The following is a 25,471-nucleotide window of genomic DNA, read 5'->3' as shown; positions in this document are numbered from 1 at the left end:
GTGAAGATAAAATCTTCTTTTGTTTTAATGCAACATTTAAAACAGCATTGTCCAATTAAAATTCCCTTTATCTATCTGCACTGCCTAATATGGCAGCCATTAGCCAGCTGAGAGTACTTGGAATATGGCTAGTACGACAGAACTGAATTTTAAGTTAAATTTAAGTTAATTACAGTTTCATTTAAATAGCCATAGGTCACTAATGGTTACTGTATTAGCACGAATTTTAAATCTACTTAGTCTTTTTAAAGGTCTATACACCTAGAAAATTGCAGCCTGGCTCCCTTCATCTTCAGCAGATTTGCAAAACGGTTCTTGTTGCAGTGTGATGTCATGATGTCAGAAGAAATATGTATTTTGGTGCTTGACCCCAGTTCCTGGCCAGAACTCCTAAAGCCTTGGTAATTTCCTATGCCACAAAGGTGGTAAGGAGCATCTTTTCTGATATCTGGTCTTTGACCTTGGTTTCTGACACAGAGCTCCTAAATCCCTTGGAGTTTCCTGGGTGACAGGAGTGTCTTTTGTTCTAATAAAGTGACTCCTGGCAGGCTCCTGGGCAGCTTCAGCACAGGGTCTAGTGCCCTGAACCACCAGGCATGGTCAGAAGCTTGGAGCTCTCAGGGCCCCCTCCCCACACCGATCCCCTAGGGAGGGGAGAGGGGCTGGAGATTAAGTTAGCTTCCCTGATAAGGCTTCCATAAACATCCCTAAAGTACAGGGGTTTGGAGAACTTTCAGCTGCTGGTGCCTCTGAGGTTCACAGAGTCCACAGCAGGAGGGGAGGGCAGTAGCCAGCATGGGTTCCCCATACCATGGAGCTCAGCCTTGAGCTCTGGGGGTTGGGGGGTGCCCCAAAGTGCCCTTCAGGCCTCAGGGGCTTCCTCGGGCAAGTGGGGCACAATGGGACAGCTGATACCCAATTCTCACATCAAAGGCTAGTAATCCCTCTGGGGTTTGGCTCCTTAAGTTATCTTGAGATTCTTCATTTCCCATATTTGAGGTTGCTGGGATCTCCTGGGGCCAGGGCAGGAGCTGTGGTATAGAGCATCTCCCGTCCACACCCCTCTGCCAGCACACCAACCAACATGAGCACAAACTCTGGGAATGAATCTGTGCTCCCTGTAGTTATTACACAGGAATCTCAGAAACGCCTGTTCACTGGGGAAATGAGTCAAGTCCATATACGTGACTGGCCAGAAACGTTATGTAGGTACCTCTGTCTCCAGTAAATGGGGCCTAAGAATTTGGCAGGCCCAGCCACCTGAGACCTGCAGAGGGTTTCCTTGTGACCCTGCTTTCCCATTGGATTCCCTGCCACACACGCTCCTGTTCCCCAAGGAAATGCATCTGAAAAGAGCAAAGAGACACCAGGCCAAGCTTTCGGAACAGGTAGCACAAATCTTTCTCACATGCTTAGTAGGCAATGTCCTACATGAGGTCTGGGCTGGGCTTCAGAGCAGCACCCGGCTGGGAACCAGCCCCGAGGGATGGAGATCTACAGCTCTGCGCTCTCTCAGGTGGCAGTCCTTGGCAGTCACCAGGAACCTGTCATGCTGGCTTTGGTAGGTTTCCAACACCAAGAAAAGAGGCTTGGAAGGATTCTGTTCTTCAGACTTCAAGTGAACATGAGAGCCGTCTTGGAAGGCCCCTTCCGAAGGCGCCTAACGCTATTGCCTGCATCCCGCCCAACTACTGGGAGGGTTCACGACTGAAGACATTGTGGGGGGGCGCGCAAGTGACAGAGAACTCACAGAAGTCCCTGTTCATCTCTATCCCCCTCATGCACTGAAACAGCAGAGGCTCCTGATGACATTCTCCACCCCTTAATGAGAGGATCCGGCTGACATGCTTCCATACCCCACCCCTCGCACACTGTTTTGCTTTGCTTCAGACACCATGGATACCAAGAGGCACAATTTTTCCAAGGCTCGTGCTCCATCCAGCTGTTCAGTGCCTTGTGGATTTATGATCTAGAGGGCCTCTGCCACAGTCCAGAGGCACCGGTGGTTTGCATTATAGGACTCCATATTTCCAGGTTCTGGAAAAGGGGCAGAGATGTAAGTGACATACTAGAATTTTGTGTAAAAGGAACTTAAAGCTTGAGGGGTGCTTTGCTTTATGCTTTCCTTCCTTTCCAGCATCTGGCCTCTCCGCACTCAATTCTTGCTCACTCCAACTTGAAGCAGCTTCTCCAGTGACAGAAACACCAAAAATCACCAGGGGAAGGTGTTCACATGCAGATTTCTGGGCCAGATTTAGATCAACTGCGGGAGAATCTCCATCTTAATGAGCTGCCCCCCACCCCAGCCTGCATTTTAATATTAATAGGCCAGGGCTAAGTAATCTAAATTTGACCTTTTTAAAAATGAGAAATATAATCAGAAGGGTGTATTCAACAGTGCATGTAATTTAGATTGTACTGAAGGAAATATCCGTGTGCAAACAACTGCCCAGGTCAGGAAATAAAGCTCTGGTGGCCCTTGGAAGTCCCTGGCAGCACCTCTCCCATCACTCCTGCCACCCCCCTGCCCCCCCGTAAAGCAGTCCGCTGCTTTGGAGGTACTCAGTCCCCTGCCTGTCACTAGCGACAGCTGGTCCTCAGTACCTCCAGTGCACTGTTTGGCTTCTCCGAACATCAGAGAGAAGTGGGCCCATTCCTACCATGTTATATCTCACTTCCTTGCTGTGCGCACTGTGTGTGGTGGTTGTGCTCCCTGTGTTGCTACACTTAGCTGCTCTATGTCCCTTTTCATGGCTGTGTTGTGTTCCACAGCTTGAAAACAACACAACTGTTGGGACCCCCCCCCCCCAACCCTGCCCCGTCGTTCATGGGCATCTCTTGCATCCTGGCTCTGAGGTAAGTGTCTCCCTCTGGCCTTTTGTTGAGGAAAGAGCAGGTCAAAGACGTCGAGTGATTTACAAGTCCGGCACAGGGGTTCTAGAGCCTGTGAGCTTCTGCCAGCGAGGGGATCACTGTGTCAGCTCCTGCATGTTTGTCTCTGTGCCTTGGTTTCCTCATCTGTAAAATGAGAGTAATAGGGCCTGTTCCTGTGCTGCAAAAATTCAGTAACACAAATGCATGTGAAATAATTAAAACTTTGCCCCTTCAAACATTTTCAGAAATGGAAACTGGGACTTCCATCTTCCTTCATACTCTTTGTGTGCTTTAAACTTCCCATGAGCATGGGCTACTTTTGTGACCTATTAGTGAAACACAGACCTTTACCCCTGCTGGTTCATACTCTTAGCCTCAGTTGCTGAAGGTCCACTAACAAGCATTTGTGAAGTGACAACCAGGCCAGCCCTTGTCACAAAGGCAGAGCTGAGTATGGTCCTCGAGCTCTTTCCAGCAGCCAAGTCTGACCTGGCTCAGCCACCTGGAGGGATTCTCTGACTTCTCACTGCCCTCTACCAAAAGGGCACAGCCAGCTGCACAGGAGGCAGGGGGCCACCAACGCCAGGACAGGGATGGCACAGGACTCCAGTCAGGCAACGCAGGTCCTGGTTCCCTCCCTGCCAGTATTTGAGGGGCTAGCCCGTGTATCTCTGGGCTATGGTGCCCTTAGCAGTAAATGGAGGGACAGAGGGCTAGACAAGGAGAGCACCAAGATCTTTCTCGGTGAATTCCCTGATCCTTGAAGGCTTTTGGCTAAAGCTGCTGGGGTGCTGGGGAAATCAGCTTGGAGGTTGTTCTCTGGCATACCTGTCTTCCTGAGAAGTGCCAAGGAGGGGGCTGGCCTGGTACAGGGAAAGCATTCAATGGGCCACTGGCAAATAAGGGATCCATTCTCCGCCAAGATGAGTCCTGCTGGGAGTGGTTGCCCGCCTATGCCATCGAGTTCATGACAATTAACGAACTCTCTCGTTTGGAAAGTGATTCCTTCTAACACACACTGTGACTTCCAAGGAGCCTCATAATGCAACTCTGGTTGCTTCAATTTCTATCATCTGAGGTCACTCTGGCCCTAGCACTGTGAAGGAGGCCGCTAACCCTCGCGGCTTGTCCCTTCCTCCTTCGCTCAGCCTCACAACTGGGTGTCGCCATCTTCCTGGTGAGCTGCAAGGCCCCGGGCAAGGGGCGTTGCAGTCATTGGTGCCACAATTCACAGTGGCCTGGGTCCAGCTTAGATAATACATCCCATCACCCTCAACGCCCCCTCACTTCCTCTCGGATGGATATGTAAAGCATCTGGGAAGTCAACAGCTGCCGCCTTCCACCCCAGAGAGGGAGGTGAGGTAATCCCCATACATAGTCCAACAAGTGCCTCAGGGTGAAAGGGGCTCTGTGTGGAGGAGAGTGTGTTACTGTATTTCTCTGGACTTCCAGGAGCACTTCGCTGATGGCCTGGCACTGAAGAGTGATGGAAAGTTAACCGGGGTTTCTCGTCTCCACAAAAGCATCTTTCATTCCACAATAGACCTCAGATTGGAAGGAAGATTTCACTGTACAAGAGACAAGAAGCTCTGTTGCGGTCCCTGGCCACCCATTTCTGAGGATTCCAACTGTCATGTGACCCCGAAGGTTCAGGAGACAGGCCCACGGAGTCTAACAACGGCACTGCTAATATGTTTAAGGATGGAGAAGTGGGATGACACTCAGCTGTGACTGGGGTTGGTCCTGGAGGAGGAGGCCCAGTCACCTGTGCGGATGGCCCTCTGTGTGATCCACTGGTGCCTGTCAGAGGGGAGGCATCCATGAGAAAGGTGGTTCCCATCTAATCCTTAGCAGGGAAAGAAAAGGGCAAAGTTGTCCTGAGTGACCCAGCTAGGGGTCAGGCCCTCAGGAACTGTGGGAAGTGAAGCTCTGTGAGACATGAGAGGCAGCCCCTTCCCCTCCAGACTCTACCTCCCCAACGCAGCCCCCTGCCCCCGGCTGCCTCCGAGACACGGTGCTTACCCACGGCACGCTCTGGAGGAGGAAGACGTGGAAAAATGCTTCTTGCCATTTAACTTCACAGAAGGCAGCAATGGCAACATCAGAGTCAGCGCTGTTTTTACCTCTTGTCGAAGTCAAAATGGCTGGTGCCCACGATTCCAGAGCCATCCCTGTGGAACAGAATTGAATCCAGGGGAGTTCCCTGGGGCGAGCACAGGATCTAGGATGGCCTTCTGTTCTTTCCTTGACTTGGAAATTCTTGTTACATGAATATTACTTTTCAAAATCCTTTTTTTAAATCGTACAAGAATCCTGCACGATACAGTAACTATTCTCTCTGGATGCTAGGAGTAGTTCTGCTGTATCCCTCAAGACCAGGTCTATCTGCACATGCCCTTCTCTGCCCCCAGACTGCTTTCCCCAGAAATGTTGCATGGGGTAGAGCTACATCATCTAAGCATTTCACTTTTCTAAATTTAACTGTTTGTGCCAGGGTCTGTCATTCCACTAACCAAGCATATGCCCAAGAAGAAGTGTGAGCAGGGAAAGTGGGGTACGGTTTCAGTTCTCATGTGATTCAAGTGTTTAAAGAAACACTTTTCTTCAAAGTCACTAAATCCAAGGCAAGCACTTCATCTGGAGCTCACACAGGGACATGGGGAGTGGCTGCCAGGCTGAGAGACACGGGGCGCGCTGTTATAGAACAGCATGTGCAGTTCCAAAACGACAACTTCCTAGAGTATTTAAGAGCATTCGTGGGTGCCTGGGTGGCTCAGTTGACTGTCTGCCTCTTGATTTGGGCTCAGGTCGTGATATCAGGGTCGTGAGATCAAGCTCTGCCTCGGGCTCTACACTCAGCTCAGTCTGCTTCAGATTCCCTTATCCTCTGCTCCACCCCGCCCCCCAACTCTCTCTTAAATAAATAAGAAAATAAATAAATAGATAATAAAAAGAACTGGGAAAAAAAAAAGCCATCTAGACTAGAAGCCATTTTGTCTTAAGCTTGACATGGGCCCTAAACCCTAGTAAAATGACTCTACTGGTCATATGCTGGGCAAATTTTTTTCCATTTGGTTTATCTTGGGAGTTGTTCTGCATCAGTATCTACAGATCTGTCTTGTTCTTTACGCGCTTACCGCAAGCTACTCCAGAGCAAGAGTGTAGGGGATGTTCTTTGGAAAGAGTTCTATCTTCACATCATAAAGGAAAAAAATATATTTAAAAAAATAAACTAAAAACAAATTTACAAACCAAGAATATAGTATTTTATTCATTTCTGGATTATGAGTATTACACAGCATATACATATATTTAGATAATATATAAAACAATGAATAAACCGTAGGAAGAAATATTGGTCTGAAGTTGCCTTACGGGACATCTTTAAATCTGTAAGTTCGTGGTAAGTGTATCTCCCCACACACTGAGGCAGGCAGCAGGATAAACTCCACCATTCATGTTCCAAAGGACGGCTTATTCCTCACTGTACTTACAATGCAATTATGGCATTATGGCATGGTCACTGGTGTCCACAACAGGGGACACCAAGTAATAGATAAAAGAACCACAGCACAGTAAACTAATAGAAATATTTGTTTTTGTTTTTGTTTCGCATTGTCCTCCAGTTAGTTTCCTTTTTAAACTAAGAGCCATGTCCAGGGGCTATCCCTTGAGTTGCATTCCAGTTATTGCTGGAGAAAAAGAAACAAACAGAAGAAGCATTAGTTTAAGTTATCAGAAAATAGATGGTCAGTGCCAATGACACGAAACACCCCCCCCTCCAGACTCTGGTGACACTGCAGGGGACACCGGGCTGTACGGAAATGAATAATGTCAGCAGCAGTCAGGCAAGTAAGTGGCTGCCATTTTGTCAGAGGAGACCGATGAGCCGCTAAAGAGGTTCGGATGGAAGACATTCTCCAAGGAAGGCTTGAGCAGGAAGCAGGGAGGGGCAGGACCACCTTGTGGAGGTGGGGACAGCAGTAACAAAACATTTCACAGGATTGATCCTGATTCAGTGGTGATGGAAGGAGACCTTAGGATGAAAAGTACTCCAGCCCCCATGTCACCATGGAGAGGCTCTGCAGCTGACCTCAGAAGGGCACACTTCCCCAACTCACCGTCTGGCCTCCTCCAAGGAAGGCCCCCTTACCTTTGCTTTGTTCTGAACTGGGAGATACAGTTTGAACTCTGCTGGCAGTTCATCTTCTGAGTAGAGTCTGTCTGAGAAGTAAACCCGTCGGATGCGACAGTTTGCATGAATCTGTGGGTGCAAGACTTATTTTAAGAAACAAAATATGGGGATGCCTGGGTGGCTGATTTGGTTAAGCCACTGCCTTCGGCTCAGGTCATGATCCCAGGGTCCTGAGATCGAGCCCCGCATGGGGCTCCTTGCTCAGCAGGGAGCCTGCCTGCTTCCCTCTCCGCCTCTGCCTACCGCTCTGCCTGGTTGTGTGATCTCTCTCTCTGACAAATAAAGAAATAAAATCTTTAAAAAAAAGCAGGATGTATGACAACCTTGTCTTTAAAAAAATAAAAGGAAACAAAATATGATTGGCCTTCCTCTTTTCTTGCTTCTCCTGGAGCCTCTCCCATGATGCTGTCAAAGCTTCCTCTCTTTTGGCATCTCCTCAGCATGGCTTGGGGTGGGTTCAGGCAAGAGGGATATTTTGCTTGCTATGCTCTCCCACTATATCTGAGCAGACCCCTGAATGTGTCCTGGATCTTTCTGAGCCCTCTGGACAGTGACTTGGGCCCCTCAGCCAGAAAGGCACACTGTTCTGTCACAAGAGCCACAAGCCAGCAGCAGGTAGAGCACACTCCCTTCTCCTATTCAGGCCTCCATCAGGAAAGGAGCTAGTACCTGGACTCTTAGGGTCTCGATATAATTTGTGCCGTACGCCCGCCTAGTGAAGTCTGACAGATTGAACTGAATCTGGTTCCAGCCATCATCCAACCGCATGGGCATGGTACAGATGAAGGGTTTGACTCGGGTGGTGCTCTGGTAGTTACTCGCCCGAAACCGCCGACGCACATTCTTGTCATCTAGTACCTATGAAACACAGAAAAAGAGCCATAGTAACTCTACTTTGGAAGAAGGAGACAACCTTGGTGACGCAAGGGACTGAACTCCCACAGCCTGGTTTCCCAAGGCTGAGGCCCAAGGGAGAATAAACAGACCAGATACAGGTCACATTGGATGCAGATGGCCCGGAAGCAGCAAGTTTATCTTGTCAGTTGCTGAGACATCAGCTGCTTTAGGGCACATGACACAGCCGAGGGCCCACAGACCATAGAATGATTTCATAAACATTCTTCCATTTGAAAAATCACAAGTACTACAACGAAGACCAACAATAACCAGCAGTGAACAGACACACTCTAACCTTCAAGCTTTGCGATCCCATAGCTATTGTTCAGACTTCCTAGGAGCTTGCTGCTGCTTTAAAAACTTGGCATTAAAGTTGTTACTAATACCAAATTTATGTCATAATAATAATGGCTGCACCAAGTGTCTAGCAGAGGCAGAAAAGACACAAAAGAATAAGTATACTTTCCTAGAGCTACTTTCTCTTGCAAGTTGATAGGGTATCCCTTTGGTAGAGCTAAGAGTATACACAAATCCATCTACTAACCTGTACTTCAAAGGTAAAATATTTCTTCAGATTTTTTATAATCATGACGAGGAAGGGAAGTTTAATCCCCAGCGTCTTCTTTGGGTCTGCAGGACACGTGATATATGTGGTGCTGCAGAAAGAGGAGACACTGATAAACACACCGGTTGCCTTTTCTTCTGTGGAACACACCACAAAAACACGTGGTCCAAGAGGTAAACTGGAAAGTAGATCTAGAAGATCCAGACACATCATCCAATTATCCCTCAATCCCGATGATTTAAAAAAAAAGAAAAAAATACTGGACTCCAAACACAAGCTTCACACATAGCTAGATATCAACAAGAAAATACCTGAAAAACAAAGCCTGGCTGGCAAGCTGAGCAATTTCCTCCAGTGAAGACAACTCCCCTCTGGTCTAAGAGAGCCATCCAATAATAGAAAACCCAAACTAAGACCATAATAACTGGGAAAACCTCACTGTGGCCCAGATCACCCACTGGATGATTAGTACCACCCCTCCACGCATGTCTGCATGCCTTGGTCGTATTAATAATTTAACTAACCCACAGCACTTACTATGGCACTTAATGTGTTTACACACAATTCACTTACTCAATCTTCACAATAACCCCATTATCCTTATTTTACAGGTTAGGAAACAGGCCTGAGGGCTTAAGAAACTTGCCCAAGGCCAGGTGTGAGCAGCAGAGCTAGATCCCCACCGGGTCATCGGCCCCACGGTCTGTGCTCTATGAACCCCTACCATGCACTGCCTAGCCAGTGCAGTGTCTCTGGGCGAACAGAGGGACTGCCTACCTGACATTTGTTCCTTCAATCTCTAGCACCAGGGACTGGATGTCATTATCAGTGATTCTTTTGATGTGGCCATTCCGTACCTACAATGAAGAAAATTAAACTGATCAGTACTGAAATATTTGGCAATAACTTTGTTAAGATTTTGAAGGCCAAATGGAACCATTTAAAGGAGACCACAGTAACCCTCGGGGCATGACAGAACCATGTGACATGGTATACTGAGCTTATGTGTCAGCAAGCCATGATATTCCCTCTCTACAGGGTCCCATCAGCCAGCAGAGGAGCTGCAGGTGAGCTGGCAATCCATTCGCCAGGACAATGTTGTACACACTGGGCACGAGGGACATTCATCTACATTCTCTGACTTAGTCCAAATGACAACCAAAATCACAAGACAAGGTAGCTGGTATTTCACAGATGTGGACACTGACACCCAGAGAACACAAATGAGGATCCCGAGAGTCAGAATGAACGACCAGGCTTTTCACAGCCCCCGCACTGCCTGACACACTCTCTCCAGAAAGGACGAATGCCACTGAGAAGGAGGGTGGCAACCAAAACATGAAAGCATTCCGCCCTCAGTATGGAGCACCATTTCTATCTTCTACAATGCTTAGTGCTGTGCTCCTACTTCACGTTTCCCTACCTTCTGTTCCCTAAATTCCCGTTTTTATTATTTTTTTTTAAAGCTGCTTTCTTTCTTTCTTTTTTAAATTTAAATTCTAGTTAGTTAACATAGTGTAATACTGGTTTCAGGAGTAGAATTCAATGCATCACTGCACTGGGGGGATACGACCCCCAGTGTCATCACAAGTGCCCTCCCTAATGCCATCACCATCTAGCTCATCCCCACCCACTTCCCTCCAACAACCCTCAGTTTGTTCTCAATCGTTAAGAGTCTCTTAAATTTCGGGGCGCCTGGGTAGCTCAGTGGGTTAAAGCTCTGCCTTTGGCTCAGGTCATGATCTCAGGGTCCTAGGATCCAGCCCCGCATCGGACTCTGCTCAGTGGGGAGCCTGCTTCCTCCTCTCTCTCTGCCTGCCTCTCTGCCTACTTGTGATCTCTGTCAAATAAATAAAATCTTTAAAGAAAAAAAAGAGTCTCTTAAATTTCAACTATTTTTTTAAAAAATATTTATTTATTTGACAGAGAGACAGCCAGAGAGGAAACACAAACAGGGGGAGTGGGAGAGGGAAAAGCAGGCTTCCTGCAGAGCAGGGAGCCCAATGTGGGGCTCAATTGCAGGACCCTGGGATCATGGCCTAAGCCAAAGGCAGACGTTTAATGAGTGAGCCACCCAAGTGCCCCTAAATTTCAACTTTCTAAAGTAAGAATTCAAGTCTCATCTTTGCCATACACAGAAGCCTTCTTTAGCATTTCATCCCACACCGACCTCTCTTCTTTCTGATTTGTCTGGCTCATGTAGCCTAGAGGTCTTAATTTAGCACCTCATCCCACATTGTCTTGTACTATCTGCTGCATATGTAGGAGGTATAATATGGGGAGAGATCAATACTCAATATGGATTTCCCTTCTCAAAATAATTCAGGAAAGCAGAATTACCTTCAAGCTCTAAACTCGGAAGCACCTAATATGGACGGAGCAGAGAAAGGCACAGGCATTTTCAACACGGGGCTGGCCTATTAGGGCTGAATGTATTCACAAATGAAAAAGATCTACCAGCTTTAGAACAGTATGCTCCAAAATCATGAGTCTTTTTCCAGGTATAGTGAAAACGGCTGTACTGGACTGTCATGGTCTATGACTCAATCCTTTGTCTTTCCATTGGTCTTGCACATTAAGAGAGAGCATAGTGTCAAGTCTGACAGTTGTATTTTTCAAAACTGCTCATTAATAATATGGCATTTTGTGTTTAGACCTCAGTCTCTATGAACTCTGTTACTATGAATTTGATCCACTTATGGTGTGCTTGGTATTCCTATGTGAGATCAGATGTTACTACTGCCCATCTCCTCCTGAAAGATGCAACTGAGTCTTGCCTCCTCGAAAAAGCCTAAGCCCAAAGGTAGGGATCAAGTATTAAGCATCATTTGTATCTTCTACAATGCTTAGTACTATGCTAGGCATAAACTAAGCATTCAAATATTTGCTGACTTCTGGAATCTGTCACCCTGAGAGTTGGCAAGGATGAATAGATTCAAGGAGGATTTTTAAAAAATTCCTGGATAACACATCCACCATGGGCTATTATAGGAAGCCAGAGAGCCTGGGGTATGTCACAAAGCCCGGGAAGCTGCCAGCGTGAAGAATGCTTTCCCACAAATCAGCCTTTGGTGCCCATTATCAGAGACAGAATGCATGGTGGACGGGCCCCAGATCTCTGCCAATGCAGCATTTCTTAGGTTTTTAAGACACAAATGTCACATTGAAGTGCTTCTCAAACAAAGCTGGCGACACCCAATGCCCTCCTGCTTCAAATTCTGGGCCTCTTTCCCAGGGAGATTAAGAGCACAAAGCCCTGGGTCTGTGTACCACATGCCAACACTGCCCACCTCATCCCCCATATAAACACTCTGGCAATATTCACGAAGCAAAAAACGCGAAGTGGCAATATTCCTCCTCTGTTTGCTAGCCCACAGCTGCTGGGGAAAATCAAGCCGACTTTTTGGTGAAGGAGGAATCAAACAAGAAATTATTTCCATTTCCAAATAACATGATGCACTCACATTGCTAAGAGCTGCCAGTATTCCAACAAGACAATTTTATAATATACCTCTAATTTTTCTAATATTATTATAGTTACATCTAATATAACGTCATTCTTTCTTTAAAAGGTACATAATGGGGGCGCCTGGGTGGCTCAGTGGGTTAAAGCCTCTGCCTTCGGCTCAGGTCATGATCCCAGGGTCCTGGGATCGAGCCCTGCATCAGGCTCTCTGCTCCGCAGGGAGCCTGCTTCCTCCTCTCTCTGCCTGCCTCTCTGCCTACTTGTGATCTCTCTCTCTGTCAAATAAATAAATAAAATCTTAAAAAAAAAAAAAAAAGGTACATAATGCAACATCAAACAGATGGTTAACTTGAAAAGAGTAAGGGCTAAAGGACAACTAAAAGGCAACTTGTTGGCAATTTACCCAACACTGCTTGAAAGCATGGCCTCAAATCTTGGGTCTTCTGAAGGTCCCTCCCAGCCCAATGAGAGTTATCTATCCGCTCCAGAAAGCCCAGCGAGATTTAACAGGGAAGAAATGTTAGGAAACTTGCTTCTGCCCATCTCAAAGTTTATAGCAGATGACTTCACTCCAGCAAATGATTATTCAAGTCTTTACAGAAGAAAACAATGCCTTACATTGCACGCAGAAGCCAACAGACTGGAAGTCAAAACAGATTTGATGTATTCTCTTCTGCTTTTACCCAGAGGCAAACTCATTTTTAGCTAGACTTTCAATAACTTCCTAAAGAGAAATTTCTCTCAGCACACATCAACCACCACACTCATAGACTTAATTCTTACAAAATTAATTAACGTAGTCCATAAAACAAGAGAAGTCAGGGAAAAAGGCAGCTTTTTCAAAGGAATGCCACCAGTCTCTCTGGAGTTTTAGGTATTCTCATATCACGAGCTGCCAGAGCTCTGAAATCAAATTAAGTTGGTTTGTTAGTGAATTATGATTTTTCTCCTTTATTAAGTCAAATACACACTGGAAAAATACTGCAAATGCTCACTGGAAAAGAGGGGTGGGGTGGGGGGGGCGCAATTAACCAGAGATAATAAGCACTTAAAGGAAACCTCCTCAAACCTCTCTAGGTTCTAAAATTAGGATCAAAGGGAAAAGGGGTGGACAATTTGGGGCAAGTCCTCCCAACCACCCTCCCTGGCAATCTGGCTGTCACCGCCTCAAATTGTAAAGGTCTTCCAGGAAGCGACCCCCTCCTCCTCAGTCCAGCTTCGGACAAACACATATAACAAGATACACGGCCTCAGAAAGCATCAACTTCCTTTCCTCAGCTCCTTCCAGTTCAGAGGTCGCTAAGCAGGCCTGGCTTTGAAATGAAGACAAAATGAACTGGTCAGCATTTATTGCTTACAGTGGAAGTAGGTTTATTCTACTTCCCTCTCTAAATGAGCAAGTGCCAACTGTTGACTTGTCAATTCTTTTTTATGACACTCTCCCACTATTTAGGTGTGGGCTACAAGTGTTTCATTCCTCCAAAAAATAAACAAAGCCAATCTTGTTTTTTTTTTTTTCCCCATGAACTCCCTACCCCCACGTACCCCATCCCCCACATCACCACCCCCAAGCTACGAGCTATAGAACCCAGGCTACTAAGCTATTACAAATGAGAATGGTTCTCAGCCCCTGCAGACAGACACCAGGAAGGGAACCTTCAAGTCCTTCTTGCAATCACTCTCCCAGGCTTTCCATGGTTGCTGGGGCAACTAATAAAGAACACTGATTTTTTTTTTTTTTCCTTCAATGTAAGCTCCAGGGAGGAGGGTCAAGCTGAGGGGAAAAAAGTACTCCTGGGATAGGGAGGAAGCTGGCCAATGCTCCATATTTTTTCAAGTGTTTTAAAAATAACACATGAGTTGTATGCATTCCCTGCCCCCACCTTTCATTTCTCTGGCTCCACCCACTTATCCTGGTGGACAGCTGAGCCCTCAGCCATCTGGCATCCTAGTCTTAATGACACATGTTCCAATTTACATTAAGCCGTTAGAACTGTCCATTTCAGCAGGAAAGTTTCTGCTGGCAGCTAGGGGCTGGGACCTAAGTCTGAAAGCAGGCAGAGGGAGACCTCTGTGGGGAGAGCTGGGCATAGCTCTGCCTCAAAGCTTGGGCTTTGCAGGCTCCAATGGGTCAATTAAGTGCATTGCTAACTAGTCTCCCTAGCAATTCCTTGCAAGGGCAAGTATAACCAAAACCTATGCCTTTGTCCAATTATAGTAAAAGCTGTCACTCCGAATAATAAACATCATCAGACTGATCCAGGGAAAGTCTTCAAAACAAAAAACAAAACAAAACAAAACAAAGAAAACAAACCACCAAACAAACAGTTGTACTACCTTCCTGCCCAAATGCCCTTGCCTCTGCTACTGGAAACTGCAGCAGTTTAACAATGCACTGGTAAGGTTTGTTAATTTAAAACTGGGTACAGAAACTACCTTTCTGGAAACAGCTGATTTTTAAAACTGGGAACAGGGGAAATAAATAAATAAAATTAGGAACAGGGAATGGGACTCTAATACTATCCAGCAACAACCACAAAGTCTGGTTCTAATACTTAGCTTTGGAATAGGCAAGGAGCAGCTGCAGCTGAAAGACAAGGTGAGAGGCAAGAAAGGCAGAGGAGCTGGTATGAATTAACATTCTCATCTAGTAAACTTTTAACATATTAGACTTAGATTTATATGTGAAATACGAAAACTGTATGTTTCATATAGGCATAAATGGGAATAGAACCATCTGGTATTTTCTTTACAAACCAGAAGTAATGTCTACATTAAACAAAAAAGTCCTTTAGTAAATGTAGTATTTGCTGGTCCCAAAAGTTAGGGGAACATCAAGAAACCCCTAATTTCTCCTCAGCTGAGGTCTTGGGGCTCCTGGGTGGTACAGTCGGTTAAGGTCCAGACTCTTGGTTTCAGCTCAGGTTATGATCTCAGGGTGGTGAGAAAAAGCCCCACTTCCGCCTCTGGCTCAGCAGGGAGTCCACTTGAGACTCTCTCTCTCTCTCTCTGCCCCTCCCCTCTGATGCTCTCAAATAAGTAACATTTTTTTTAAAAAATTGCAGAGATCTCTGTCATTAAGTTTACAGTGTAGCCAGGCATACAGACTTTCAGAAGCTAATTTCAAGTATGAGGAGTCTGATGAAAAGGAAGTAGAGGTTCTCTAAGGGGATACAAATGAACTTAACCTGGAGGGACAAGTGAATATAAACTAATGTAACCTGAGGAAGTGCCTTTGCACTGTGACCTAGAGACTAATGAAGAGTGGAAGGGTGGGTCCCAGCAGAGGGACCAGCAGGTATGGAAGCCTTGAAGGTTCGAGAAGGGTTTCAGGTTCAGTGGGAGGTCACTGCTAAGGTGAGGAGCCTGGGGGAGGTGAGCCTGGAGAAGTAGTGAAGCAGGCACCAGACCATGTTGAAGTAGGCACCAGACTATGAGCTGTATGGCCTAAGAGCCATATTAAGGCTTTGGGACTGGGAAAGCCCTGGTACAACGAGAAAATTATCCTAATCTCTGAAGTCTGACTTTACTGCACTTCCTATTCCTTCGCATCAGTTACAGACTTTCTTACTCTTGAGCAAATCCCTCAGTTTCCCACCCTATTTGATACTGTATGCCATAACTCTGCTGCCAAGCATTTCTTATATACACCTTCATTTAATCTCCATAATCATGGGAGGCGGTAGCTCCAATACAAAATGAGAAAACTGAGTAGGTAAGTACTTGCCCGAGGTTACACAGCATAGGAGAGAAGGCAGACCCAGGACACAAATCCACACTGTCCCAACTCCAGCCCTGGGGTTTCAAGGTAAAATACTTTTCCCCTTAAGGAACTGGCAGTCTAGTGGGAAATACACAGTAAACTGGCAACCGCCATAAGTGTGCTGTAGAGGGCCACAGGTGCACACAGGAGACCTAACTTAAGCTCCCAATGAAATAATGTTTAAATTAAGATTTAAAAGATGGAATGGGGGGAGGTAGTATGAACTTCAAGGAGTGTAGGATAAACGCAAGTGTTACAAATATTAGTGACCACGCCCGTGAAAATGGAGTTTGTCAATTCATTGGTGTTAGGAATATGACATTCACTCCTCACATTCATAAGAAGACACAGAGCCTCAACAGAAGCCAAACCTAATTTTTCCAAGATTATTCTTCACAAAAAACAAGTATAGAAATTCTGTCTTCATAAACTCAGAAGGAGAACAGTAAAGTTTGTGAAATCAAAATAGTAAAAAGAGCCATATGTAACTACTGGCAAAGGTCAAGGCCATTTCTAGATAATTGTAGGCAATCCATCCCTCCCTCCAACAGACTGTCTTTACTACAACTATACCTTACTCCCTGAGAGCAGGAAAAATGTCTTCTCTTTTTTTATCTTCCCAAATCTACACAGTGCCAGTGATTTAACTGTGGCTCAATAAATCTTTAGTAAGTCTATCAATTCCCAGTGTTTCCCCAACTGGGTTGGATTCCCAGCACTTCCTGAGGACTTTGTAATATAGCCGAGAAAAGGCACACTGTCCTATGAATAGGACAACAAAGCCTATGGATCTAACCCCAAACTACTTGCCATTTTCCTTCCTTACCTTTTCTTGCCCCAGGGAAAAAAATTCACCCCTAAACACTTTTCAGTCTAAATAGGAAAAGTAGAAACATAATTAACTTTTACTATTACAAGAACTTTGCCTGAAATGAGTGTTACTCTAAATGTTTTGTCTGTTTAATTATTCCATGTAACCCTGGCCAGCTGTTCTAATGTTTTCACACGTGTTTATGTCATTAGGGTACCATCTGACCTCTAGTGGCGTTGTTAAGGGACACAGTGCACCATGGTTACTTTGCTTTCATGTTCCGTGTGTAAACATGTTGACTAATCAAAAAGCTGCATTTGAAAAAATAAAACACACTACAGAAGACCAAGCTCCGGAAGGGTTAAAATGGTCAACTCTGGTAAGTTTCACCTACCAGAAATGCTAAGGTCTCACCACCCCTGGAATTTTTTCAGGGTGAGTACGTTCTCTGACCTGCTCTGTAAACCCCTCTTAGATTAGGTCGCATTCTCTAGTTCGATTGCCTCATATTGACACTTTTGTTACAACTCCATGTTCAGTGGCACCAAGGCCACTCTCTCCATGACAGTCTGTAACTAAGTCACGCCACATCCTTACAAAGTTCTCAGGTACATTCACTCCAAGTTCTCTTTGCAGAGATGGGATTTAGAGTTTACAGTGCTTACTATAATGTGAACAAAACCATGGAACTGAAAAACCTCAGTAACATAGGGGAAAAAATTAAGGAACTGCTTTCCTGTGTAATACTCTTGGTATTAGCCTGAACTTGTGGATAGAAGCACTGTGAAAGAAGAAAGATGCTCAAGTTTTTCAGATAAGCAAAAGGCTCAAACAACCCACTATATTCAGATCTTTCAACTATCTTACAAAAATGACATTAAGAACATACCACTCTCACTGCTTCTTTGGAAATGCAGATATCCCTAGTGATGACAGGCAAAAGGCTATCTGTGTTCTCTCTCAATCTCTAGGTGGCCCAAAATGCTTATCTGGGGATATGGGAAGACAAAGATTTGTTCTGAGAAGAAATCCAAGATTCTTGACTTCATGACAGATAAACTGTAGATGATTCCACATCCATCTCTAGAAAAACACCATTCAACATACCACTTCTTTCTGTTGTCCCCTGAGGAATCACCTGTCTTTCACAATAGAGTACCTATCTTAACTTAAAAAGCGGGGGGGGGGGGGTACAGCTGACAGAGAACATGCATGAGAAATGAAATAACGAAGTCAAAAAATGCAGACCAACTCATAGCATGCTAGACACACATGTCCCCTACTCAATACCTCCATAAAGGAGACGAAGGGCAGGGTCATCATCTCCTGGGCTCAGTGAAAGTGTTATCCAGTGGATACCTCAATAAAAATAGTGAGGCTGGTACTTGGCTCTGAGCTTATTACTCCAAACAAAACTTTATCACTATTCTGCAATTTTCCTGATGTAGACATCAAGCACGGAAGGCACAGCACAGACCCCAAGTAGCAACGAATGTGGAGCAGGTGCCTAAGGGCACCGACTTCTAACCTTGTTTGAGATCACTGTAAGGAAAGGAGCGAATGAATCAAATCCAAACACAACTGCCTTCTGGCTTTGTCCCTGTGAGGATGCCTGGAACAAAGACTCTGTGTCTTGTGCCCAGCACAGTGCCTGGCACAAAACAGGCTCTCAGTAAATATTTGTGAAATCAGTGAACAGCTTCTTTCATCTCTATGTTCCCAAAGCAACCTCAGTTAAGTTTATGCATTTCACGCTAGGATATGGGCATTATATGAATGGGGAAACCGAGACTCTGGGGAATTGACTGACCAAGTCAAGAAGGTGGCGAGGGACCACAACCACACCACAGCCGCAGGACACTTAAACACCAGCCACGCGCACCCTACACGCAACCCCCATCCCCTTGCTGACAAGACGTCCATACCTCGCGCCTCTGTCACACCAGCCTGGGGACAGGTCACAGCAGCGCCCGCCTGGCCTCCCCGGAGCTCCAACTCGGCACAACTACCCGCCATCCCGTCCCGAACCCCCGGAGGAGGGGGCGCGGCCCCTGCACCCCGCCCTGCCACCGCCTCCCAGCTCCTAACCTTTTTGTCCCAGATCTGCAGGGGTTTGCTGCCAATGCTGTAGAGGATGGAGAGGAAGCCGCTCTGGAATGTGTTTTTGAACATCTCGCCCGCGGCCTTCCCAGCCGCCCCGGAGCCGACCTCGATACGAGCACCAAGTGGCTAAGGGAAAGCAGGGGCCGGTCCTGGTTCGAAGATGAGAAGCTGCGCTCCTGGCCGCCTGAACTACAGTTCCCCGCGGCTAAACTTGGGAGCCAGGCTCTAAGTCCTCGAGTTTCAGCTCTCACAAAATTAACGCAACCTCAATTCGGAAACCACAGCAACTGCCGCCCGCGCCGCTCCTCCCGCCTTAAATGGAGGCGACGGGACGTGCGCCGCGTAACATGGATCCCTCCGCCTATTTGACCCGCCCCCTGAGCGCGCGGAGCCCAATCCTGCCACAAGAATCACGAACTTCCTGTCCCTTCCGCTCTTAAGTCCCGCCCCAGTTCCGCCTCCTTGTGGAAAGAACTCAGTTGTCAGGGAACTATTTTTCCTTGGTAGTCCCTCAGAGTTGCTTTTAGAAGGCGGAAGGAGATAGAGGATTGTGGTACGCGAACCCGGTGTCAAGGAAACGTGGCTGGGTAGGGTCAGGGGAGTGAAGACCTGGCCCCGCCCCCTGGGGGACTGGGAGGAGTTACAAGGGCAAAAGGAAAGTGGAGAAAGGCGCGGAAGGTAGCGTGGCTAAGCAATTGCTTACCTGGTGTCCTGAGAATGTCAAATAGATGTTGGCCAAGTGCAGGATAATATTAAAGCAGCCGACCCTTATTGTGCACTCACTGTGCTAAGCGCCTTATACGCATCATTGCTTAATTATCAAGGGAGTCGCTACGAATACACCCCGTTATCTCGTGGGATGCAAACCAGTGCTCTCAGAAAATGTATTTCTTTCAATGCACTAGCAAACCAAAAGCCTGAGCATTAAGATAAAAGCAGAAATTAATAAAATTAAACAAAATAAAGTTGAGTTGGTTGAGTTGAATCAATAGCTGTTTTAAATCAATTAACATTTAGAACAGGTTTTAAAAGACATAAAATAGAGGCGCCTGGGTGGCTCAGAGGGTTGAGCCTCTGCCTTTGGCTCAGGTCATGATCTTTGGCTCTCTGCCTGACTCTCTGCCTACTTGTGATCTCTGTCTGTCAAATAAATAAATAAAATCTTAAAAAAAAACAACGACATAAAATAAGCTCTGATTTTTCAGGTGTGGAAGAAATCGCGAATGTTGGAGACCAGTCGCTCCTGAGCATCTCCTCAATATTACACTGTGTGCCCAGGCCTGTGCTGGGTATTGTGGCTGCCAGAAAAGGAGTTTGCTGTTAACATCCTCATCAAAACTGCTACAAATAGCTAAGATCAGTTGAGCATTTATTAAGTGTCAGGCACTATACTTTAGTAGAAGAGCTTTAGCCTTCACTAGATCATTTAATCCTCACAGCAACCCTGTGAACAATCTAACCAGAATTTCCGGACATGGTGTGGGGTGGGGGATGGGGGGTGGAATATATGGATCTTATCAGAGTAGAAAGTCAAATTTTTTTATATGAAACTTATTTTTCGATGACTTATTTTGGATGACTTGTTCACTTTAGGCCAGTGAACAATTTATGCCTTGTTATTAAAATGTTCAGGGATCCTGCTTTGCCTCTTCCATCTTCTGATGGCCCTAGATGTTCCTTGGCTTATGGCATCCTCACTCCAATCTCTCCACCATCTTTTTTTTTTTTTTTTTTTTTTAAGATTTTACTTATTTATTTGACACAGAGAGAGAGAGAGATCACAAGTAGACAGAGAGGCAGGCAGAGAGAGAGGGGGAAGCAGGCTCCTGCTAAGCAGAGAGCCCGATGAGGGGCTTGATCCCAGGACCCTGAGATCATGACCTGAGCCGAAGGCAGAGGCTTAACCCACTGTGCCACCCAGGCACCCTCTCTCCACCATCTTGACATAAACTTCCCATGTGTCCTCTCCTCTTATGAGCACACCAGTCACTGGACTTAGTGTCTACTTTGAATCCAGTAGAACATCATCTTGAGAATGCATCCACCAAGTCCCTCTTTCCAAATAAATGCCCGTTTCTATGTTCTGGGTGGACATGAATTTTGAGGGGACACTATCCAACTCACTATACACCTCATCAGAGAGGACTTCTTTGACAAACAACCTGGAATGGCACCACTCCCACCCCAACTATTTGTTCCCTACCCCACTTTATTTTTTTTTTTATAGAATTTGTCATCCCTTCATCATCTATATTACTTATTGTTATCTCCCTTCCTCTGATTTTGATCTTCTGGGAGAAAGGATTTGGTCTGTCTTGCTTATAGTTGTCTTCCCAGTACCCAATCCAAGTGCTTGCATAAAGTGGGAATGCAGTAAGTATGTGTTGAATCAGTGAATCAGAGTCATGGACCTGTGGTCCTGGTCATTGCAGGCCCAGCACAGGCTCTGTCTCTCCTGGCCTAAGTAGCTCCACACCAGCCAGCCAGTAGAAGTCTCCTTCCACTCTGAATTGGGGCTCGCCTATCCCATTTGCCTGCTCACATTCCTCTCAGTAACAGTGCGTTCTTAACTAACATGGAACACCTTGAGCGAGTGTGGGCCCAAGGGCCTTGAACAGGGAGCCAATCAATGAGTGAGCTGATGGAGAAAATGAATGTTTGCTTCTCCTAACTACCCATTCTCAGTAAGCATCTGCCTTAACTGTCTTCAGTTGTTTCTTATGTTGGGATTCAAAGTTGATTGTGATTATGGCTTTGGCTACAGTAAAGATGATTTGTTCAAAGGTTTGGAGAACATAAATTAGTGAGTTGGCTCCATTGTAGGCTTAATTTTGGTGTGCAAACTTTTCAAGTGCAAACTGTGTCTTCTTTTGCGCATGTGTCTCAGCACCTACACATCATGGCAAGCACACGATGACTGAATGGATGGATGGACGAGTAGAGTAGAGCCAAATGCTCATCTCTGACATTTACTTTCGTTTCAAAGTTAACATTGACCAAATTAACCTAAAACTGCCTCTCACAGAAAAATGCATTAAACACTATAATTCTTGGGGCGCTTGGGTGGCTCAGGGGGTTAAAGCCTCTGCCTTCAGCTCAGGTCATGATCCCAGGGTCCTGGGATCAAGCCCCACATCGGGCTCTCTGCTCAGCAGGGAGCCTGTTTCCCTTCCTCTCTCTCTGCCCGCCTCTCTGCCTACTTGTAACCTCTGTCTGTCAAATAAATAAATAAAACTAAAACAACAAGAACAACAACACTATAATTCTTTAAGACTGCTTTCCCTTCATCAACATGAAGTCATTTAATGACAAAACACAAGAAAAATCTTGCTAATGAGTTGCTTTCTTCAATGATTCCTATAATCAGAATGGGGTGGATGAGTCAGTTTAAAAAGTAATAAATAGAAAGGAAGCAGAATTTACTGAGACAGTAAAGGGATTCCAATCTGGATAGTGGGTGAGGAAGCTCAAATGATACAAATCAGGCCATTAAGAGTTTCAGAAGAGGTTAACATTATTCTAACTATCATCAAATGAGGTACAAGATAGGGGTGGTCTTGAAAACCTTACTACTGCAAGGGGCTTAGTTTGTTGACCTGAAATTTGGGTAGAACCATTGTAGAAGTAGCAACCAGTACTTGACCATCCCAGAATCTCGGACCATGGATGTATCACAGTCCTGAGTTTAGATAGGTTACCTTGGTAGGATGTCAACCCACGCAGAGATGAATACAAGTAAGTCAAACCCATGATATCAGTAACCTATGTCAATGTGAGGAGTAAGCTTCCGATTATTGTGACGTTTTGTTATTTAAGATAATTTAATGTATTGGAGAATCGGATACTTTGAATTTCATTTGAAATTCTTAAAGGAATGTGAAATTAAATCTGTGATTTTAATTTAAAAATGTTGAAGACATTTTAAGTTTATAAACATTTACTGTTTAAAGATTTTGACTTATTAAGTCTAGGAGTTTAAGTATGTTTGCATTTGAATGCTTAGGAAGACTTCATCCGATTTTAGGTCTTTCCTTTTAGTTACTGGAAATATTTGTAGAAATCAAACAGATTAAATATATGGTTGACTTTGAAATGTCTAAGAAAACTAGATTAAGTGTACAAGCAATATTTACAGTTTAACCCATTATGTTTTGAGTTGATTGAGCAACAATCAAGGAATAAGCAAAAGTGTTTATATATAAAACCAACTAGTTGGTAGTTAGAACAAGATTTGGAAATCAATCTTAGAAACACAGAGTAGATTTTAAATGTACAGCTTTAATTATTAAGATATTAGAAACACCAGTAATTATACGCATCCTTTTCAGTGTGTAGAGGCTCTGGTCAGACACCAGAACCCAGTGGACAGTGTTTGCTCATGTCAAAGCCCAGAAACTCTGAACACTGGCCTCTGAGAGACACAAGGGACTTGCCACACACTGGCAAGGCAGAGTTTATGCCTTATTCCTCCTTGCTGATCGGGGTGGGAAGGCATAGTAATGAAGGGAGTAGTTCTGCCTGAAGAATCACCCTTTAGCTCAGAGCAAAGACGGAAGACTGCCTTGGAAGTGGGTGTTCAGTTGGTGGGTGAAGGACCACTGCTTGCCATCACCAGTCGTTATAGCCAAAGACCATCAGCCCTGACGACATCAGTAAAAGATACAACGGTGGGCAGAAAACGCTCCTGCTCATCTGAGAGTGAAGTTCAAGTGGGACTCTGTTGGGCCTCTGCGCATTATTGTTGTTTTTAAAATTTATTTTTTAATCCACATACAGGAAAATGTACTCTTTTGGGGGGCTGTACAGTTTTGACAAAGGCACTGAGTCACATAACCATCGCCACATTTAGGATACAGACAGTTCCATCAACCCCCAAATTTCCTCCTGTTATCAAGCCCCCAACCCTGTCCTGGTCATGCCGAATCCCTGGCGACCACAGATGCGTTTTCCATCTTACATTTTGCCTTCCCCAGAATGTCACAGAAATGAATTACTTAGTAAGTAGCCTTTTGAGTCTGGCGTCTTCACTTAGTACTATGTGTTTCAAATGCACATTTTAAAAGCTTCCTGAATATTCCTCAAAGTGCTGCTCATCCATTCTATACCCACCCTCTGCCCAGGGATATTTTATAACATTTGCCAGCCCCCTCCCTGCTTACTTTTGAAGGCTTCCCTACAGCATATCAAACGTATTAAAAGGTAGCCATTTTTCATATTTAAGGTAACTTTTTTCTTGTTTTTTTTTTTTTTTTTTTAAAGATCTTTAAGAATTGCTTTTAAATGATTTGATTTGGTGATTGTGACACTTCACTACCATAAGAGAAATATTTTTTAAAGCAAATAACAATGAAGCTCATAGGATTGGAAAGACAGATAATTACATTTATTAATTTTTTATTTTGTAACTTTCTTATGTGAGCGCCAATACTTTTTTTTTTTCAGGTTTCAAACATTCCTGCTTTCCTGGAAAGCTCAAAGACTCTAGGCACCATGTTCTGAGTGCCTGACAGAGTCCCACAAGAGTTCCACCACTAAAGGCATCACAGTTCCAACCTAGACCGGTGAGAGAAGGGAAGAGAAGCCTGCTTTCTCTGAATCATGGCAATGCCTTAAGACAAAACAAAACATATGGCACAATTCCTTTTTAAGATTTTATCTCACAAACACAAGTACCGCATAAAAATATATGTGCAAATGTGTTCACTGCGGCATATTGGTAATAGTTCTGCCAAGACTCTATCATCAGTAAGGACTGCTTCGCCTGCAGTACGTCACACACTGGAACACCACCCCGCCACAAAACACAGGTGAGGTAGATCTGTACGTGCTGACGGTGAAACTGTCACAACTTCGGGAAACCACAAGTTGCAAAAAAAAAAAAAAAAAAAAAGACGTATAGTTTGAAGACATTTCTGTAAAAATAAAAATTGTCACCATTTTTTAACTTCATAAACATGAAGGAAAAAAAAAATCACAGGATATACGCCAAATTTAACCACAGCTACCTCCAAGAGAGAAAAGAGATTTTGTACATGTTTGTGTGTGGTGGGTTAGGGGTGGGCATTAGGTGGGGGAAAGCTTTCATGATTGACTTTTAGGTAACATTTGCATTTTTTGCCGTGAGCATATAGTACTTTGGTAATTAGAAAAGTTAAACAAACATTACTTTAAACAGCCCAAACACAAAGCAGGAGCACTGAGATGAGAATCGATATTCTGGATTTCCAAGCATGCTGCAGATGAGCCTTATAGACGGTTTTTGGGTAAGCAGGTCCCCTGTCCCCTTTTCTCAAGGTCAAAAAAGCCTAAGCAAAAACTCCTTCTTTCCCTTTATTCCACAAACTCTCTCCCACCCAACAGTAGTCATCGACAAAAAAGAAACTTATCTGAAATGCTTGAGAGGTTTCTGGAAAACAAGACTTTCCCATGGGGAAGTTAAAGAGCACCTCGGTTGAGAAGATAAACAGGGAGCTAGCATCCATGTTCTGCATGGCATCTAAGAGTTCCCGAGCCAATCAACATCTACTCTGCAGAGACCCTTCTCATCTGGGAAGGTTCTCAAATGCCGATGGGTCAACATGGAGTGATGGGCTAGGTAGGTAACGTGCACACACGAAGCACCATGTCTGTAGGAGCTTCGAGGATGGGAGACCACAAGAAATTTGCAGAGCCTTGAGTCAAAAGGGCTGCATGAGAGAGCCTGCTTGAGAAAACCAGGCCAGCGGTGGTGCTGCAAAGTCCCAAGTCCATCCACTCAGTGTCCCGTTGGCCTTACAAAGTCTGCTGGCAGCAGGCCT

The 25,471-nt window shown here is 45.1% G+C and overlaps 1 protein-coding gene across 1 annotated transcript; it reads right to left on the bottom strand.

Annotated features, from left to right (window-relative positions):
- Positions 1–6,117: 6,117 nt before the first annotated feature.
- On the bottom strand, positions 6,118–19,003 carry CFAP20 (cilia and flagella associated protein 20). The gene is made up of 6 exons (XM_059152750.1): positions 18,660–19,003; positions 9,309–9,388; positions 8,511–8,622; positions 7,739–7,927; positions 7,028–7,138; positions 6,118–6,566 (listed from the first exon to the last, which is right to left on the bottom strand). The coding sequence occupies exons 1-6, from the start codon at positions 18,741–18,743 to the stop codon at positions 6,561–6,563; spliced, it is 582 nt and encodes a 193-aa protein (XP_059008733.1). The 5' UTR covers positions 18,744–19,003; the 3' UTR covers positions 6,118–6,560.
- Between the last annotated feature and the right edge of the window lie 6,468 nt (positions 19,004–25,471).

The sequence above is a fragment of the Mustela lutreola genome, chromosome 16 (genome assembly GCF_030435805.1).
Source record: "Mustela lutreola isolate mMusLut2 chromosome 16, mMusLut2.pri, whole genome shotgun sequence".
In the NCBI taxonomy this organism is placed as follows: domain Eukaryota; kingdom Metazoa; phylum Chordata; class Mammalia; order Carnivora; family Mustelidae; genus Mustela; species Mustela lutreola.
This window is presented reverse-complemented; position numbering and strand designations above follow the sequence as displayed.

Excerpts from the sequence above, each read along its gene's own strand:
- CFAP20 (XM_059152750.1), bottom strand. The coding sequence starts at position 18,743 with ATGTTCAAAAACACATTCCAGAGCGGCTTCCTCTCCATCCTCTACAGC. Across the intron at positions 9,389-18,659 it reads TGCAGATCTGGGACAAAAAG|GTACGGAATGGCCACATCAA; the intron begins GTTAGGAGCTGG and ends TCTTCATTGTAG. Across the intron at positions 7,928-8,510 it reads ATTTTACCTTTGAAGTACAG|GTACTAGATGACAAGAATGT; the intron begins GTTAGTAGATGG and ends TGTGTTTCATAG.